At 43.3% G+C, this 20,521-nt stretch overlaps 1 protein-coding gene across 8 annotated transcripts in view; it reads left to right on the top strand.

Moving 5' to 3' along the window:
* Window positions 1–18,163, top strand: part of CRB2 (crumbs cell polarity complex component 2) — a 67,367-nt gene extending 49,204 nt beyond the window's left edge. For 4 of the 8 annotated variants that reach the window (XM_015879030.2, XM_085521059.1, XM_015879031.3 and 1 more), the window contains 7 exons: window positions 4,596–5,540; window positions 6,045–6,601; window positions 7,475–7,640; window positions 8,399–9,266; window positions 9,950–10,066; window positions 10,526–10,652; window positions 13,770–18,163. In XM_015879030.2, coding sequence (XP_015734516.2) covers window positions 4,596–5,540; window positions 6,045–6,601; window positions 7,475–7,640; window positions 8,399–9,266; window positions 9,950–10,066; window positions 10,526–10,652; window positions 13,770–13,997 — 3,008 coding nt within the window. In that variant the 3' untranslated portion in view covers window positions 13,998–18,163. The remainder of the gene's footprint in view (window positions 1–4,595; window positions 5,541–6,044; window positions 6,602–7,474; window positions 7,641–8,398; window positions 9,267–9,949; window positions 10,067–10,525; window positions 10,653–13,769) is intronic. The other 4 variants (XM_032448080.2, XM_015879029.3, XM_085521061.1 and 1 more) reach the window with 4 other exon arrangements.
* The last annotated feature ends 2,358 nt before the right edge of the window (window positions 18,164–20,521 follow it).

Here is a 20,521-nt window from a genome sequence, read left to right as displayed (position 1 = left end):
TGTGTCCTGAATGTTTGCGTGCCTGCTCAGGGCAGGGAGCTGCTGTGCGATTAATGGTAGCTGGAGGCATGAGAAGGATGAGAATTCACTAGAAAGGAAGAATGTTTTTATTTTGAAGAGACCTAAAGTTTTGTTTTGGAAACTTCAGGGCCAGGAATTTCCTAGTCGCCTCAAGATAAATATGGAGCAGTCAGTGCACTCTGTGTATGTCTTTGCTACAGCTCTGCCTTGCTCTGAAAGCTGTCTGCAGAAATCCAACCTGGGGTGCTGCTCTGAGGCACGGGTCCTTGTTCTGTACTCAGGTGTACTTTGTAAACATGTCAGTGTCTCCTGTTAGTTCTGTGAAGCATTAGATTTCTTCGGATAGAATCTTTTTGCCATTTTCCTTTTTGCTTTAATGATTTAAAACTCCTTTATCAAGAAGTAATTCTTTAGCTCAGGGGACAAACCCTTAGCTGGCCTTTGCACTTCTGCGTCTCCTCCCCCACATCTCCTTGAGGAGTAGTGCTCGGTGGGAGAGAGGTCAAAGCAGTGTGTTGCCATGGAAATGGCAGTAATTGTGCAAATATAATTGTGGCCGGGTCTGTTTGTTGCTGCTAATTCTCTCTCTCTCCCCATCTCTCCCTTTGCCTCCCTTCCTCCCCCCCATTTTTCTTTTGGTAATAATACAAATCCTAATTAGGATGCACCAGGGAAAGGTTGCTCGGAATTCAGCTGTCTTAAGGGGAAAGGACGTCCAGCGTTGGCTGGGAAGCCCCACTGAACTCACGTTTCAAAATATGAGACCATGAATAGACCCAATCCTTCAAGTTTTTTTGGCATGTGACAGCTAAATTAGAATCTTTTTCTTTATATGTTTTTTCTTCTAATGTATTTATTCTTACAGTACAGTGAATCTTTACTCATTAATAGCAGCTAGAAATTATTACATTCATTCAGAGAAGCTGAACGTGTGGATTTGCTTAATGCAGCTATGAAACATTTCTTACCACTTCAGTAACAGTTCAGAATGTAGGGAATAAATTTCTGTTGGAAAATGATGCTCACTCTGAGAGCTTATTTAGCAGCTTCTGACTGACTGCTCCTGGCCCTGCGCTTACTGGGACCGCGCACCCAATGCTGCTGAATTACCTGGAATCACAGAGCGGCTTGGGTCGGAAGGGAGTGTTTGAAAATAACCATCCTCGGATAGCAGCCTTTTAAATAATACTTTACTAATTTTTTACATAATTAATTCTATTGATTTGCATTTCTTAGTCTTTAACTATTTGAGAAGCTCGGTACACGTTTTAAAATCTAATAATGTAACAAATCACTGTTGTTCAAACAGTTTTGCCAATAATAAGAACAAAAGTAAATGTTTGAGCCTAGAAATTTAGAGTGCAAAGGAGACTCAGGAAGGGGAACTTGCTTTAAGTGCACACCTAGGAAAGGATGCCTGAGCTTTCCTTGGAGAAGCAAATTAGTTTTGAACTTCTTTTAAATCAGAGAGTAGTGGATATTGTGAAATGATCTGCATTTCTGGGTGCTGTGATGGCTGAGACCAAAAATCTTTATTATTATTATTTTTCTTTCCTGAAGATGGGAAAAGTTCCTTTACTTTCTTGAAATCTCTGGCTTTGTTTGCACTCAGTGATCTGCAGCCAAACCCCAAGTAAATACTTCTCTGCTGAGCTGAAATTAGCATCTAGGAAGCAATATTCAATTGAAATCTCCACTTTATTTTGGCGTAATTAAGAATTTGACAAATGAAAGATGTTTGTAGTTGACAAAAATCATTGGTGATAATGAAGAAGGAGAGAGGGAGGCCAGCTGCTTGCTGAAGGGTGTGATTATTGCAAGCTGTATAAGGAGCAGTGATGTAGAACAGGGCTAACTGCTAAGCAAGGGGTCACGCTGGCTGGAAAAAAAACTGTTGCTAGATTTTTACAACTCTGGCACAGTTACCAGTTCTAAAAACTGCTTCAGACTTTAACCTGATACTGTGCTGGCTTCTAGGGGGTCAAGGATACCTTTTGTTGTTTTAGAGATCTTTTCTGTTTTAGCCATGCGAAGGCCGTTTGCTGGCGGAAACAACGAGGGTGATAGAGACAAAGCTTGTTTTTAATTCCTCCAGGAAGAGCTGCCCTGCTGCTGCTGCTGAGCGTTTGCTTGTGAGGTTAGACAGGAGCATGTAAAGACCTGAAGTTGCCAGCTTATTCTTTTCACCCATTTTAAATAAATGATATAGAAATCACACCAGCTGTGTCCCATGGGAAAGCTTGGTGTTTAATTAGCCACCAGCCTGGGGTTGTGCACTCACCATAGGGACTAATTTGCCACCTGGTGTGAAGCACTCACCCACAGGTGTCAGCTGAGAGCTGGGAACAGCAGCACAGGCAGGTGTTCTTGCTGCTGCTCCTGGGGAGAGTGCTGGCCAGAGGGGATGTGTGCAGGCTGGAGGGAGAGATGGATAGTAAAATGGGGCTCTTGTTTGCTGCTGGTCCAGCCAGACATCTTAGAAACAAATTAATGGCCTGTCTCCATTTGTTATTCAGAACAATGCTATTTTCTCCTTGTTGCCCAAGGAAATAAATGTGACTGCTCTGATCTCAAAAGGGGTGGCATCTCAAACACTTTGCTGACCCTAAGTATCTTTCCAATGCCATTCAACGGCCTCTCCCCTGAAGTCCTCCTGCGAACCTGCCTCATACCATTCTGAAAGCCCTTCAATCAATCCACTGATAAGAAAGAAAACCCGCCCCACATGGTTCCTTAATTCTCCCCATCTTCTCCCACTCGAGGGTTCTGCAGGCCTAAAGACATCCATTATGCCTTTTTTTATTCCAGTGCTTTTCTTTCAAGTGTGGTCAGAGCTTTGTGCCAAAATCTCATTTCTGCCATTGCTTCTTCCCTTTCCTTGACAGTTACGATCTTTCTCTGTGTGCTGAGCATTAACTGCTGGAGAAAAAAGGAAGGGCTGAGGTAGTATTAGGAATTCTGAAGCTGAGCTTTTCTTCAAGGCAGATGTTACTGGCCAAATTCAGTGCTTTTCTAGAGGCACTACACAGAACAGTTCCCCTTTAATTTAAGACAAGTATAGCTGTGTCCTAGAGGGATCTGAGATAATGTTGTTGGCAGAACAGCTCTAGCATAGCTGAAAAGAGTAGAATTACCAGAGCTTCCTGTTTCAGTACTTCTAAGAGCACATATATGTTAAGGTCTTATATTGGAACTGGAAGATGGTGTTGAGCCTTCACATATCTGCAGATAGCACTGTCAAAAGCAGCTAAATGTCTGGGCTCAGAAGAGTGAAGCAGCTTGGTTAGACAGCAGTACCAGATGCTTGTGCAAGACTGGCTGTGAGGCATTGCTGGGGTGTGAGGCACTTCACAACATCAGCACACAGATTCAAGAGGCTTCATATCTTTGTTAATTTTTTTATCATGCCATCAAGTCCGGTTCCAGTACTCCTAACACACCATCTACCCTCATCCCTTTTTCCCTCAGGCAACTCTCTAATCTCTTTGACGTGCCTATTCTGTCTAGTGGCTTTTCTTTACAACTGTCTTTTGTGTTTTGATTCCCCTCCTTTGTGTGTGAATTCCTTCTTTTTCTTTCTGCTGTCCTCGTTGTGCTTGCTAGGTAGATTCTGTGTGTAATGCTATTAGATCAGGATAATCCATGCTTGGCTTATCTGTGTGACTGTCTCTGAAGATTAGTGAAAACCAATGTTATGGGCTAGATAAACAGTGAACTGGTTCAGGAGGGCTCTAATGTCAGTCTGGAGATGCTCAGGAAAATGACAGCTGATTTTCATTAACTAGATTTGAGTGTAATGGTCTGTAATTTCATTGAGCCCTGTTGGGATGCACGTGCCTTGAGGAGACGCACTAACTGCCACACAGTGCTCTTCATCTAGTTCACTTCTGCCGGATTGGAAAGAACTGAAATCAGCTTGGTGCAAGTAGGACAGAGTGCCTGTGGAGCATGTGTAGTTCCTTTCTTGTAATGAACTGAGTTTTGTGAATGTTTTACAACAGGAGGGCTGTCTGGTTCTGTTTTCCTAACCATGGAATTTGAATTTTCTTAATTGTGGCTTCCCAGTAACTTCCTGGCTGGCGATCGAGTTAGATGCCCCAACAGTGGTGCTTAGAACATGCTTCAGTCAGATGTACAGACTTGAGTTTAAATGCACCAAATCTATGTGTGGAAGATGCATAAAATCCTTGTCTGGGCTGTCTTGTCCCTTTAATATCCTCTGCTGGCTCTCCCTGCATGCTTATTAGCTGTGTTGCCTGAGACTGTCTGGGAAAGGACAGAGGAGTCTGTTGGATGACACAGGCTGTAGAGCTGAAGCTCTACAAACAGCAATCTTTGCAGTATCTGGATAGACAGCACAGAGTTATCTTTTGTTGCTCTTATGTTAGTAGTAGGCTGCTCTGCAGTGAGTGCAGGGCTTCATGCTGGCAGCTCTTGGGCTTCTTGTGCTTTCCTGAAGAGAATGGCTTAGAGAGCAGCAGTGCTGGGGAGGTCGCTGTGCCTAGCAGGCTGGCTCTGGGGAAGGGAATTGCAATCCCCTGCAGTGAGATCCCATTTCTAAATCTCTTTCGCAGGTGTGGAATGTGCTGTTAACATCAATGAGTGTGAGGCGGGTCCCTGCAAGAATGGAGCTGTCTGTGAGGATGGCATTGCTGACTATACCTGCCACTGTGCCCCTAGCCAGGATGGCATTGTATGGGGAGGGAAGAACTGCTCTGTCAAGCTCACTGGGTGCCAGACACATGACTGCCAAAATGAGGCCTTGTGTATCCCGACTTACCAAGCTGAGAGCCACGGCCACCTGTGCCAGTGCCAGCCTGGTTTCTATGATGCCACATGCTCCACACCAACAACATTTTCCTTTGCTTCCAGAGGGTATCTCCTCGTTGAGCTGCCCGTGAACAATCAGAGCAGGAGGGAGGGAGCAGGAGAGCAGCTTGCCAGTGTGTCCCTCCGGTTCCGAACCACCTTGCCCAGCGCCATCCTTTTTTACCGAGGCCATGAAGATGAATACTTGTTCCTGGAGCTCTTTGATGGCATTCTGCATGCAGAACTGAAGAGGCAGGATGAGTACCTGCTGCTGCTGGAGGGGCTGAGAGTTGATGATGGCCATTGGCATAAGGTTGAAGTTGTTCTGCAGAACACTGTGCAGCTCAAACTCTGGGACGACTCCTGTGATGCAGGTGTCTGCATGCAGAGCTCTCCTGTCCCACACAACGCCACTCCGATCCCACATGTCTTCCAGAGCATGTATATTGGAGGTGCTGAGGATCCACTGGCCAACAACACACAGAGCCAGCAGGGCTTTATTGGCTGCCTGGAAGACTTGCAGGTGGATGCTGAAGCTGTGCTCCCGGTGGCTCTCCCTGTGAGCGAGGTTTCCCCTGTGACACAGGGCTGTGACCGCACTGAGTGGTGCCTCTCTGAGCCCTGCTTTCATGGTGGGCTGTGTGTGGACCTTTGGACGACATTCAGGTGTGACTGTTTGAGGCCGTATGGAGGCCCTGCTTGCTCATATGGTAAGTGCCATGTGATTTACATCTGCCAGCTCCGTTGTCAGTTGGTGCTTCTAAGGTACTAGATAAGCATTTACAGTACCTACAGAAGCATTATTGTTTACTTGACCAGAGAGAAGAATAAAGCAAAACCCTTCATAAAGAAAATTCTTATTGATTCCCTGTCACTCACTCCTGCTGAACTTCTGATCAGATTTGTGGTACAGACATTATTCCTTGTTGAACCAGAGGCCCCGGTTCATCTTTGTATCAGATCTGAATAACTGTAGGAGAGTAGGGAAATTGTTTTACTGTGAGAAGCTGAGCTTGAGCTTCAAGTGAATGGGAATGTATTGCTTTATAAACAAGATAGCATTTCTGAGTTAAAATCATACTTCTTCGCCTTTTTTTATTCCCATAAGACTTAAAGTCTTGCCCCTTTTTTTTGTTTGTTTGTATGTTTTTTTGTATAAAGTTGCTCTGCTGTGTCAGAGAGCTGATGTACATTTAATTTCATTTCACTTCCAGAACACCCAGCAGTAACATTTGGCCTGGAGAATTCTACTGGCTTTTCCTCTTTCATCCTTTCTGATAGCCTTGGTACAGACTTCAACATCTCCTTTTTCATTCGTAGTCTGAAACCTAATGGTTTACTATTGCAAATCAGCAATGAAACAGACCCCTGCCTCACTATCTACTTGAAGAATGGCAAGCTGAAGATTGAGATGTTATCTACAGATACTGTGACATTTCCAGAAAATTTAGTTGATGGGAGAAGACATTTGGTAGCTTTGTCTTTCCAAGGAGGAACTGTTGGTGCTCACCAAAAAGACACATATGTGGAGCTGGGACAACTGGTAGGAAGGCCTCTTTTAACTGGCTATGAAGTGTATGTTGGTGGACATCCTGACCCAGACAGCACTGACCTGTGGGGAGGGTATTTTAAAGGTTGCTTGCAAGACATCCAGCTGAATGGCCGCAAAGTGGAGTTTTTTCAGGTTGAGAACTACAGTCTGCCAGGTGAACTTAACAGGACTCGAAATATTAATCTGGTAAATGGATGCATCTCTGATGACACCTGCAAGGTAGGAGGTCTTGTTTCTCTCTGTACGTGTGCAGTTGTTTATTGTCAGTGTGTGACTGCAGAACAGTTTGGCTGTTGCTGGTACCAGGGAAACAGAACAGGACACCTGCACTGTTGGGCTGCACTCTTGTGATGGAAATTCTTACCTCTCTTTGCCCTTTTATTTTTATTTTTTTTTCATATAACTTTTCAAATCTGAGAGCGACAGACTTTTCTAGAATTAAACTATGGGAAAAACTCCTGTTATATTTTGAATTTTGGCAGCTGTTTGCTTTGATTTGAATACGCACACACAAAAAGAACCAAAAAGCCCACCTGAAGAATAGCAGACTGGTAGATAATTAATATCAGAGGCCGTAGCAACAATAATAATAGCAAAGAAGGACATTTCCTTCTCCCCACCATCAGTGACATTGTACTGGCTGGAGTGATATGCTCAGAATAGCCACATTTTTCACAGAAAGCTTTAGGCTGGTGCCCAAACCATGACTACAGTAGTACTTGTATGCATCTGCACATGTAGAGCTTGCAGCAGCTTGAAGGTCATCATGCTGCAGACCGGTAGCTGTGTGTGATGTGTGGATGAGATGCCCTCTGAAGTAGTGTCCTTGCAGATGTGCCGCCAGCTGTTCTTTTCTAAACTGATGGAGTTCTATCTGTAGAGACTTTGTTATCAGCACTGTATATAGGGAGAGGCGGGGGTCTCGGGAGTAGCTTGCATAAAGGCTCTTGTACTTCCTTTGCTGCCGTTGAGTCACTATTTTAATTACTCTTTCTCAATTTGAACACCAGTTGTCACATTTTCTTCCACCAGGTTCTCTTAGATCTAAACACGAATTGTACTGCTCCTAAATTGTGCTATTTTGCTTTACAGTCTGAACCATGTCAGAATGGTGGCAGGTGCATTGTCACTTGGAATGATTTCCATTGCAGCTGTCCAGCAAATTTCACTGGGAAGTTTTGTGAAGAGAGAGTCTGGTGTGAAAGTGCCCCATGTCCTGAAGCTACCACCTGTGTAGATGTTCCAGCAGGATATGTGTGTGAGTACTGTTATCCTGCTTATGTTAGTCCTTAGGGTCTACAACCAGTATTCCTAGTTCTCACTGTTCTGATAAACACATGCTGCAGTTAGCACGCTAAGAATGGGGGCCAAGTACTGCTACAGGCAGCACATACTTCATGGATTTAGCACCAGTGTGCAATAGAGTGAAGGTAACACTCAAAGATGTTTTCTTCTATTACTGAGACTTGATCAGGAAGGAGCCTGCCCTCTATTAGCGAGTGACTGCATGCCTTAGCAACACTGCATTTTTTCTCTAATGTTCATTCATTCCAAGAGTCTTACATTGTTTAACTAGGACAATTAATGTGTTTTCAACTAAGACCAAACCAAAGAGAATGAAGAAAACTAGTTAGTTTATGGTTCCCTGCTTTGAAAGGGGTGTTCTTAGTGGCTACAAGTGCCCAGGAACTCAGGATGTTCGCCAGTTTTCAGCAGATTTGGATGTGTTGCTTTCCTGACTTACATCCTAGTTCTTCTGTAAGAAAAAGTTTTGTGTACAGTGCTGTGAAATCAATGAGTAAAAATTGCTAGATAAGAGCTACATATTATTATTAGAAGTGTAACTGTAAACAGGAAGAGCTTTAATGATGCCAGCCACTGAGCCTCTAATCCTACTCACGTTAAGCTTACATGATTCTTAAGGGAGGAAACTTGCCAGGAAACTTGCATTGGCCTGCTGCAAATATTACACCTACTGTCTTTCAAACCCCTGATGCAGTTTTCCTTTATTTATAGGTCTGGCTAATGCAACATTTAATAGTTCTGCTGCCATTGAATTTACCACCAATACATCAGTGACTAGAACTCTGGGCAGCCTCCTCGTGGATTTCAGAACCAGAGACGAAGACGCTGTTTTGCTTCGGGCTGTAGAAGAAGTGGACTCCTTCCAGATAGCTATTAAGAACTCCTCCTTGCTTGTTGACATCAGGAGTGGGAATAGTATTGAAGGTGTCAGCTTCATGAGCCAGAATGCTGTCACGGATGGTGCCTGGCACACAATCTCTGTGTCCATGGAGGAACCTTCTGCACTGTCTTCCAGATGGGTGGCTCATTTGGATGGGTCTGTTAATATGACTCTGCAGGGAAATGCTGGGAACCTGGACTTCTTAAAGAACAATGCACTGATTGTTCTAGCTGAAAACTTCACAGGCTGCCTAGGGCAAGTGAAGATAGGAGGGATCTACCTGCCCTTCACCTCCCATCTCTTATATCCTCAGCCAGAACAGTTCCAGCAGTCCAGTAGAAGAACTGTCCAGTTAGGCTGCACAGGGGCTGATGTTTGTGCTTCTAGCCCTTGCAGCAATGCTGGCATCTGCAAGGACTTGTTCAACTCCTTCAGCTGTGCCTGCAGTGGTGGCTGGGAGGGGCTGCTGTGTGAGATTAATATTGATGACTGCCAGTCAAACCCATGTGTTCATGGGAACTGCACTGATAGACTAGCAGATTTTCAGTGTGAATGCTTCCGGGGATACATCGGGAAGAAGTGTGACATCAATGTGGATGATTGTGTGCGGCACCAGTGCCAAAATGGAGCTACCTGCATTGATGGGGTTTATGGCTACTCCTGCAAGTGCCCAGCGCAGTATTCAGGACCTCGCTGCGAGTGGGTACCTTGCTTGCTTTGAGTCAGGATAGAGAAACCCCATATAAATAGGACTTTTCCTTTCGGCACTTGGGGAATTTTTTAAAATAACGTTTATAGCATTTGCATTGGTTTGGAAAATTCCAGCATATTTTAGTTACAAAGATATGCTTCATATCGCTAAAGGAAGTAGGAATCAACATATTAGTTAGACTTCCATCTATTTGTGCTGTTTAAACAGAATATCGAGATAAACATTTAAATGGTTGAACTTCAGTTCTCAGATCCACCCAGGTTGAATTTCCTGTTCCTTGCTCCATTTCTGCTGCAGATAATTATCTAGTGCTTGCACTTTCCTTTTTTTGGCCCAGCTGTGGTGCAGTTTGGTATTCCAACAATATCCTGTCATTAGTTCTATCTTCTTCAGCAAGAACAGGCAACTGTGAGATGGGTCCCAGTACTGATGCACTGCTACCACATATTCTATAAGTTGTACAAACTCCTTTTTGGGGGATGCTTAAAGTAATATTTGGTTACTATGGATTATTTCTGAGACTTTTCCCTTCTCAAACTGTGTCAAAGCCCTTCCTAGAAAAGCCAATGACTGCTTATGACCCTTGCCAGCTCAGACTTCACTGTATCCAAGTATGCTTTTACCTTCCTCACAGCTGATGTTTTTAAAGGCGATCTTCTGCTTTTCCCAGATGGCCGTTCCCACCTGAGCAGTGTGGTAAGAACTTCACCTGTCTGAATGGTGGCAAGTGCACCACTGAGACCTGGGGAGCCAACTGCACTTGCAAGCCAGGTTTCACTGGAAGGAAGTAAGTCTTATTTTTCTTTGCTCGTATTTTTACATCAGTGGGATAGTTGAAGTGGTTCAAATGCTTCATCCTCTTATATACCTCTTATATGTCCTTTTGCCATACAAATGACTCCTCCAAAGTATACAGTTTATTTTTAGAATGGGTGGGCTTGATATTATACTGTTAGCAGTATCAATTTTCACAGCATGCTCCACTTCCAAGTATTTCTTTTGCCTCGTGAGGATTATTTAACTATGCTAGAGAATCATACTGGCGTCAATCATACAGAAATGACAAGTGGACAATTAGCATGTGTAAAACTTCCACATTGCTGGACTCTGGAGAAAGCACCTAAGAAAGATGTAACAGGAAGTTTTCATATAAATGAGGTTTTTGTGGGCTGTTTGATCTCGTGTTCTATGACACAACAACGTACGTGAGAAATTTCATTTAACTCTAATAGCTTTTCCTTTCCAGTTGTCAAATTAATATAAACGAATGTGATCCAAACCCTTGCCAGAATGGAGGTACCTGTCAAGACTCCGAGAACAAATTCAAGTGTTTGTGCAGTGCCAGCTACACTGGAGAGCGCTGTGACATTAACGTAAGCACTTCCTTCCTTTTGCTTTTGGAAGCTCTTCTCTGTTCTTCCAAACTTTGAATTATGAGAAGCATCAGCAGTAGGGTTAGTGTAGAATCCTTGGGTACCGCGGAAGTAGTGACTGCTGGTGTGTTGTGCCTTGGCTAAAGCACACTGGTAAGCACACTTGTTGCCAAAGAAACTTGAAATGTGGAACAATTTTGTGGCACTGCTGTTGTCTTCAACATTTAACTGCAACAAATTCTTCTCAGTATCCTTGTAGGCAGCCAGATGGTTTACAGAGCTGCCTCTTGGACTTTCCTTAGATTTGTACTTTGGACAATAATCAGGCTATTGCAGCTGGACCTACAAAAGACAGTATTACTTACATCTGCCTTATGCTCACAGTGGTGGTACAAAAGGAAAATTAGATATTGTAGTTATATCTTTTTCAAATAATGAAGACAATGAAGATGAATTTGATCCAAAGCTGGAAATGACCAGCAGTAAATATAATGCTTGTGGAGTGCTAAGGCTGTTCTCACTGTCAATAGTGTAAATAAGTAAGGAGAGGAAAGAATGTGGAAGACAAGTTGACAGTGAATAAAATTCCCCCATTTACATTAAGTAGGAAGCTACTGGATAATATAAAATGCATAAACCAGGAATGGTTGATCCAGCTGAGTTCACACAGTGTGACAAAGATGCACCAAACAATACAATAGTGTCTCAAGTGTTAAGATGTATTTTTTTTTTACTCTGTCCTCTTCTATTCATCACTTTGCTCTCCCTCCCAGTTTCTTGGAGAACGGAATTTAAGTTGGCATTTTGTCTCGGATGAGCTTAGTTACAAAGTAGCTTCTCTCTCCAAAGATCATCTGCCTTGAAATTTGTTTAGAGATGACAGTCAGATACATCAAGCTGAATGTGATAAAAAAGTAGCATGCTTCTATCTGCTGTGTCTACTTCTGCCAGGATGGGCAGTTTCTGCAATGCTTTTCTTTTTCTACATAAGCAAAGCATTGCTGTTTGAGACTGGAATCCTTCCTGTGCTGAAGCTGTTACATCACACACACTTGCTTTTTTTTCTGTAAAGCTGGTGCATGGCAGATAGCTTGTCTGGTAACCTGGGAATGTACTAACCAATACTGCATGGAGTAGGCTGTGTGCACCAGGGTGGAGTCTGCTGCTGTTGCTGTTAGTTAGGTCTACATAATGCATGCACCATAAGGTCACCCCTGATGTTTCCAGTTTGCATGCATGGACTCCTTCAGGTATCTGTTTCTTCCCTCCCTGGACGCTTCTTGTAGATTCTCTGGGTTCGTTTTCATCACACCCACTGCTTCCTGCAGAACAGCCTTTTCCCTCTGTTAAGGACGGTGCCTGTGGTGGCGTCAGGGAGGACAGGCAATGTCTAACAGGCATGTATGCTGTGAACGGCAGTTGTAGAAGCAAAGGCCTTGGCTGGATTCTCTTGCTCTTTCTCCTTCCTCCCAATAGCATCAAATAAAGGGCATGCAACAGGCAGCAGGGTAGGCTGCTAAAATCTCCCTCCTGTAGCACTGGTAAAGTGTGACTAATCTGCATGCTTGTCCAAAACTAGAACTAATTGCTAGAGCATGGCTTGAGTTTCTGCATTCTCAGAACCAACTTAAACTGCAGTCATTTGAAAATGGAAGAAGAGCTTCCAGGTAGTCTGGGAATAGTCCTTCTGTCATGTATTGCTCTGTGACATAGGCAGAGACTGGCATCCAAAAGCAGTAAATATTCGAGCTTAGATTCTTAGCAGATGGTATTTTTAGCAAAGAGAAATATTTCTTGGTTTCAGGCTTTTTGTTCAGGGTTTCTTTTAATGATAAAATTCCACATTTAAAAAAAAATAATTCTTTGTTTTTGCTCCCTGCCCCCTTCATTCCACCAGTATCAGAAGATGCTCATTTGACTGTTTCTCTGCTCTGTACTTGGGCCTTTTATCTCTTCCATCTCCCATCCACGCACTGACTTACCTAACATCTCCCTTCCTGCTGCAAGCTGTCTTCGAGTCTGTTTCACTGTATCTTTTACATAGTGTGGACATTTAAGTATGTCTTTCTAACTTATAAGTTTTGAGCTCACCATTCGGTATTGATATTATTTAAAATCTTTTGCTCTCAAGTGTTATAAAGCTCACCAAGGTGGCTGTGCTCGTTTCTGTAACTGCTGACTGAATGCTCTGCATTGCCTTCAGAGGCACCACGGAACTTTTCTTAATAGCATTCTCCTGCTCATGGAAGTCGTAGCGTTACTGAAAAATTCACGTCAGTCTGGTTTGACTTTGTAATTTTTGTGTTTTGAATTGCCAGTTAAATCATACTGGTGACACCTACGTATTTTAGTCTTACAACAGTAACGAGGCTCCTTAAAAGATCCCTACTTTGATTTGAATCTTATGGGGCTGTCCTGTGGAAAACAATATGGAAAGAATAGGGAGTGTGATGTTATTTGGATAGTTTCAGCTAATCTAATGCTGTCCAAATTGTTGGGCAGGCTCCTAACACGCAGCCATTTGTTACAGTTAGAACAGCAGTAGTTACCTTCATTAGCACGTTGCGTGCAAAGGACAGCTTTTCTTTGTAGCAATTGTGTAGCCCCAAGATGAGTCTCACAAACTGCATTTAGTTTTGCTGTCCCGGTGCCAGTCAGGACTTACTGTATTGGGTAGCAGACCTTTCTTTGTTGTGGTCATTCCCAACATGTGCCCACTTGACTGACTTGACTGTTCCATCAGTAAATCCGAACTTGTAACTCGTCCTAATGTTAACTGGCAGCTTTGGTTGGAGAATATTCCTGCTGGATGTCACCACTTATGAATCAGAGGAAAATTTCAGGAGCTGTTGGTAGTTTTCTTTATATCACAAGTAATCCATTAAAAAAAAAAAAAAAAAAAAAAAAAAAGTTTAAACATGTTTTGCTGAGAGATTAAAGATGAACACAAGCATTCCCTGTGTGGATGCCCTCAAGCCCTGTACCTCCCCTTTCCATTAGGGTACAGATCATCTGCCTTTTTTCTTTTCTTCTCTCTATTCTGACCATTTTAAGCTGTTGGACAGGTGATTGTAACCACTGGAGTTTCATTGTTTTTTCCATTAATTTCTTTTACAGAAAGGGACTCCAGGTGCTTTCTTTCCCTCCCCAGTAATTGAAGTAGCTGTCCCTGTAGCCTGTGGCTCTTTACTGCTGCTCAGTATTGGTCTCATATTCATGATTCTCACTGCAAGGAAGAGGCGCCAGTCAGAGGGAACCTACAGCCCAAGTCAGCAAGAAGTGGCAGGAGCTCGGCTGGAGATGGACAGTGTCCTAAAGGTGCCACCTGAAGAGCGGTTAATATAGGCACTGCCCTGGCAAGGAGACACACCTGCAAGGTCTGCTTTGACCTTGATCTTTTTCCAGCACTTGCAGCAGCAGATCCACTCTTATCTCAGTTTCTTTAAGGCACGGCAATGAAGACCTGGACTTAGAAGTACAAGGCAGTCTGTATATGTGGTGGCTGTTCCAGCTGGTTTCATTTTATTGAGTCAGCTGCACACCACTGGCTCACAGTGAGCCTCTTTACTTCATTCTTTCCTGCCCCATGGGCTGTCCCATACTTTTACCTCAGTAGAAGCTGTTGAAGTGCACCAGCTTTGAAGCTCCTCTGGCATTACACTTTTCATGTAGCAATGGCATATTTAAAACCATTTTAAAAGGTAGAGGGTTAAATTAGGCACTAACAAAGATCTGTATATACTTGTAAGAAGAACTGGATAGAAGGTATTTATGACTGGTTTATACACAGTGTTCTGTTTTTTTCACAAACTTCTTAATGTACTCAAAGCTTTTTCAGCTCAGGCATATGAGGTTTTCAAATCTGTTCTCAAAAAGCAGTTTTCAACAGCAACAGCAGCTGTGACCTCCTGCCCTGTGATGGACACAGTGTTACAGGGAATTGTCACAAATTACTGAAATCATTGGTTTATGAAGTAATGTTAGACATTCCCATGGGTACCACACAACAGAGGTACAGTTGGAGCTTTGCAGGTTTGAGAACCAGTGCTGGCGGTACCTGCAGTGTCTGTTGCCAGATACTGAACTTAGGCCTTACAGAGGGGAATTGGTGAGCAGGAAGAGTCACCAAACTGCTTCTGTACTGCTTGTACTTGTAGGGGACCGTGGTTCACAGCCAGTGAAAGGGGGGAAGTTCCAGTCAAGCACTGCTGTTGTCATTCTGATGGTAGTTTAGAGAGAGGTTGTGGGGACTGTGATGAGGGATATGAAATGCAGCCTGTCCATGGAGACTCTCAGTAACACCCTCTTCTGTCACAGCAGCCTCTGTGGGCACACCTTAGCAACTCCTCTGTTGTGGGAGCAGTTGGGGCTGCGGGAACTGCCCTTCTCCTTGCAGTTGGTGCAGCCACTGTGATTGCCATGAAGAGGAGGCGAGCAACTCAGGGAAGATACAGTCCAAGCCGGCAAGAAAAGGATGGTGCTCGTGTGGAACTGTGGAACGTAATCAAGCTGCCACCAACAGAGAGGCTGATATAAGAATTAGGGCCACAAGTCATCCTTTAACAATCATGGAACTGCTGCAGTATTTCTGTCTTAGGTCTTGAAATGTGTTGGTTTTTTTTGTAGGACAGGTCTGTTCTGCTCTAAGCTCCTTCACAGGACACAGGTAACTGCCTCCTATTAACCTGGTAATATTCAACTGCTTGAAAGATCCTGGTTACGTTATTAGAGCTCATTCCATAAAAGTTTTGTAGAAAATTGGTCTGTGAGCAAGGACAGTGAAACCCAGGGAGAAAAAAACATCCAGGAGGGGCTACTGAGAAGTAAGTGGTGGCTGCGGCACAGCAGAGAGAGGGTATTTAGAACCACTAACAGAATGCAGTACTGCAGGTCAGGGAGGTGGTCGGGCCAAGTCCTGCAGTCATCCAAGGGCTCATATCTGTAGTAACTGTCACTGCCTTGCAGTAAGTATAAACTGCACCACACAGGTAAGTAAGAACGTAAGTAAGAGTGAGGAACAACCCACAGTATTAAGAACTTTTTTCAGAAATACATGTGCCTGTGCTCCCTCTGTAAATCCAAGGCTGGTGGCTGACCAATGGAATATAATTCCCAGAGCTGCTGCTGTCCTTCCACAATGGGACCAGAGTTAAGAACCACTTTGCTACAGTAGACAATAAAATCTTTTCCTAAGATTAGACTAAAACATAGGAATACATTAAGTGCCTTTTTAAGACTGAGTGACCGGTTACAGAATTACCTTTTGTGAAATTAAAACGTTTCTGTGATCAGATTTGAGCAGTACTGAAGTGAGCACAATGGATTTTTCCCCCATCTTTTCCTAGCCTCAGTATCTGCCATCCACACAGAGCAAAAGAGCTGGCATCCATAGCATGACTGCACAACAGTCCTTAGTAAGACATTCAGCATTTGAAGGTTAGATGATGCTTGTGTGAAGAGGGGCAAAGGAGTTGTTTCAAGGCCTGTACCATTGTGGATGGCCAGGTTTGGGCTCATCGATACAGAAGAGTGGAATTTAAATAAAGAATATATTGAACTTTAATATAGAACTATTTTTTGGGTTGTAGCACAGCATTCATTTTCTACTTTTGCTATAAGAAGGGATATTAATTTTGTGGCTTTACTTCCTTTGTTTCTGTTTTAGCTGATGAGCGCCCTGTTTTTTTCCTCTAGCATAATGTGGTAAAGCCTGCAGAAAGAACCACAGCAGAGCTGGCCCAATAAGGTCTCAAATGAGCAGGTTTTCAGGATAATTACTACAAGAATCAGTGTGAAATATTTAGAAAATAGTGACTGCTTTTTTATCTCCAAAATACGATTAATAAGCAGCGTGTGAATCTGCGCCCCACACCTCACTGCCACTGGAAGAGAATGCTCTCCTGTTACGCTCCTTTTGCTCTCAGATTATTATTTTTTTCAAACTGTAGCTGTTAATTTCTTCTGTAATTCTAAGCAAAGGGAAGAGACAAAACCACCGATCAGGTCTGTCCAATTAAGAACAGCTCTTCTGCATGTGTGAAACTGTTGATGTAAGGTGAAGAAGGAACATTTTGAAAAAAACAGAACAAAAGAAACCATTAGAATGTGTGACTTCGTTAATATTTCATAGGTAAGGTCACTTTTCCCTAATATATAATATTAGGGGAAAGTTGAAAGAGCGTGTGGTGATCCCACCTGGCTGTGGTTTGGGAAGGAGCTGGAGAGGACAATACTAATAACTACAGAAACTACCTAACATCAGTTCAGGGAGCTTGCTGTCACTTTGATTTGTTTATTAGCAATGCTGCTGTTACTTTTAACGAGAATGATTTGCTTTTTGTATTTTCCAGACGCTATTTAGGAGGGTCTAATATACTTCTAGAATAGAGATGGTTACACTGTCCCGTCACCTGGCTACAGGGGGAATAATTCAGTTGCACACCTTAAGAAAACAGTGAGTGCAGTTTTTTCCCTAACAGCATTTGGGCAACAGGGGGTAAACAAATGAAGCAGGAAATGCTTTTCTGGGAGAGCAGGTCTGAAGGGGAAGAACTGTGCAGAGCTGGTTACCGCGTCTCTAGGGAAACAAAAACGCAGGCCTGGTCTGAGACTTGCCCTGCCTTACGCTAAGGGTGGGTTTATCTCCTGGGGACAAAGGACTCACACTCGTGTCAGTGGGCTGAGGCAGAGCCCCGTTTCATGTCCTGCCCCAGTCCTACTGCATAATCTTTACTTAAATTGCAAAGGTATGTGTGTTTTTTCTCCATCCTATAAAGCTACAGCAAGATTAAAATATGCTTCTGATTTTCCCCAAACAGTCCTGATTAACCTCCAGGTTGGTGCCAGGAGATGAGAATTACAGCTACTTTTTAGGTCTGCTCCACTCTTTTGTGTTAAAACTGTAGAAAAACGAAAGCAGCAAAAGGATCTGAATGAACAAATTTTACTCTGACCTGTATTATTGTGTTGTAAGAACTGACTATTACTGAGCTACTGAAATATGGTGAGAGGCAGGAAGTAGCTGCACATCCCCCAGCAGCAGACACCAAAACCCAGAGCTGCAAGCAGGGGATCTGTCTGCATCTCCTGCTGTTCCCGGGGCAGTCAGCAGGCTGCTGCTGCTCAGATGCTTTACAGGATTAGTAGAGCAGATGTTTGTATTTCAAGCACCCAAAGCCAGTACTAGGAAAAGTGTAAAAATACTTCGTCAGTGTCTTGAGCATTTCTGCTAAATAATTTATGAAAGTTCTTTGTTTGTTTTTTTTTCTTTTTTTTTTTTTTTCCAATAATGAACTTAACTTTCTTTTGATATTTAATTTTTGAATATATTTTTTCACAAAACTGGATTTGTTGTAGTTAATTGTGATCCTGATTTCTTTTCTAATTGTAAATTTTATAATTTGTAAAAAAAATATAATAAAACAACAAAAAAATAATAATTTAGAATTTCTCTCAAAATAAGTTTGCAATAAAAACACGTACAAAATAGACCCAGTTACCACCATCTGTGATTACCTGATTTCTGGGTTGCTGATTTTGGTCTATAACCATTTGCTCAGCCACAAGCTTCTGTTTCTCGATATTTCTGCCACACACCATAACTCTGAACAGCAAATCTGCTCAGCAGCTACAAAGTCCTGCTGTAGGAATACAGAAGGGAGCTACTGAAACCTGCTGCATTCTCTGTTAACCTGTCCTGTGTGTGTAGTGACACACTGTACTGGCTAAGCAGAGCCAGCAGCGATACTATTCACCTGTACAGTTATGAGCAAAGACACAAAATCAGCCTGTGTTTAGAGCCCTGATACACCTGACAGCCTACACCAGGGCAGATGTCTGCAGCAGCAGAAACTCTGTTCTGGAGAAATGGGGTACAGCACACCAGCAGAAGGGAAAAAAACCAGGAAGGACCACACTTCAGTCTTTACCACATCATCTGACCCATGTGGCTGGAGAGATTCTACCCACAGCCAGGACTGAATGTCAAAGGAAGTTCACATTCAAGCATTTAGAGGAACATTTTCTCTGTAAAAAGACTTCACAGATCTCTCCTACCTCCATGAGTCCAAAGACCTCTTCTGTAATCCCCAGCTGCAGGGACTGAGGCAGAAGTTGGAGGTGGGGCCAGCTGGGCTCCTGATCTGATTTGTCCTCAGCCAGTGCGCCATGGGGGTGCTCAGGCTGTGCTGCTGTTGGCAGTGCAGAGGTACAGCTGCACCGACACCACTTACCCCACACAGTCTTGGGAACTCCACAGTGCCAGTGTCTGGTGGTAGTGCCACAGGAGCTGCTGGTGGAGCCCGGCTACAGCTGCGGGACAACTGCAAGCCTGGCAGGAGAGCCATTAACAGGCAGAGCTCAGAGTGAGCAACCTGAACTGGAGCACCCGGAAAGGAGGCTAGAACATGGAAATAAATGACTGTGATGTACTGTGCGTGTCCCTGTGCAGTGAAACACCCAGAGCCACTGAGGTACACCACTAAACTGCACATCCAGTTTGCTGATGTGTAACAGCAACGCATCAACATCATGGGGTTGAACAACCACCTTGGTACTGAGGTAACTGCTGCAATAAACACAAGCAGGTGAGCCTGAAAGTAGAGACAGGTGATCAAAATGCTTGCCGCAGAGCAACGGGCCAAAATGAAATGGATTTAAGTTATAAAAGATGTGAAAAAGTTTGGTGTGTGTTCCTGAGAAGACAATTCTCAGTCTTCCTTTCAGAGAAAATACACTCGGTTTCTGTCAACTTGAGCAAATATTCCACAGAAAATTAACTATATATAAATAAATATAACCCTTGCTTCAGTTCTATGCATCCAGTAAAAGAGTGATGAGATTTCATAGAGCTCCTACTCTGCCAAAATGTTTAACTCTCTTCAAGCAATGGATTTTACAGTGCTACACAATGAATCACATGCTCTCATTTGCTTTGTGATGGCAGTCCACTGCGCCATTCGAAATCATGGGCACAGGATCATCACAGAGCTGAGCGTGGTGGAACCAGGCAGCTCCTGGGGTGGGAATTCATCTCTTGCATTGCCACAAACTTCTGCAGTTCCCGAAGGACGTTGGGGGACCAGAGCAGCTCGTATCATCACAGTGCAGAGATTTACAAAACCTACATCTGTTAACCTGCAGCAGTCACAAAGTGGAACAGATTTTTCCACACGTGGATGTTGTACAAAGCAGCAGCAAACAGGCCTCGTGTTCACTACTGAACAATTAAACCCGACAGTGTTGGAAAAGGCACTTTAGTCACAAAGCCTGAGGGGTAAGAATGTGAAAAGCACAAAACACATTAAAAAATTACCAATAAACTGCATAAATCCCATTGTGCAAATAAATGGACAGAGTTTGGGAAACATTCAGCCAGCATTTACTCACATGCTCTTCTGAAGGCAGCACATCACACACTCCTATTTAACAATAGATACGCTGCTGCACACGCTGCCTTCTGCAGCGTCACTGAACCAACCATTCCTATGGCTGGGTAAAGGGATATCACTTCTTCCTGGCAAATGGAGTCATTTGTTACTGACAGACTCTAACCACCTCCTAAACTGAAAGAAAATGGAGCAGGTGCCAATCTCCTGTTTGAGTTTTTCACACACATGTAAAAAGCAGAAAAAAATGCAGGCAGCACAAACCATTCACTGCAGGTGAGAAAAAAATCAGTGTGTGGCAAGAAGAGGGAAAAATAGACGTGAAATTCAAACGGCACATCATCTGAAGGGCTACCCAGTGCTTGTATGTATCCGTCACATGTGAAGAAGGGGTTTTTCATCTAACTCACATTAAAGGAAATCTGCAAATTCCAGACTGGACGTATATGTAATATTTGTACAAAACAAAATGGAGCTATTGTC

Source organism: Coturnix japonica, chromosome 21 (genome assembly GCF_054131305.1).
Source record: "Coturnix japonica strain WE chromosome 21, WE-NBRP24, whole genome shotgun sequence".
NCBI classification, from domain to species: domain Eukaryota; kingdom Metazoa; phylum Chordata; class Aves; order Galliformes; family Phasianidae; genus Coturnix; species Coturnix japonica.
This window is presented reverse-complemented; position numbering and strand designations above follow the sequence as displayed.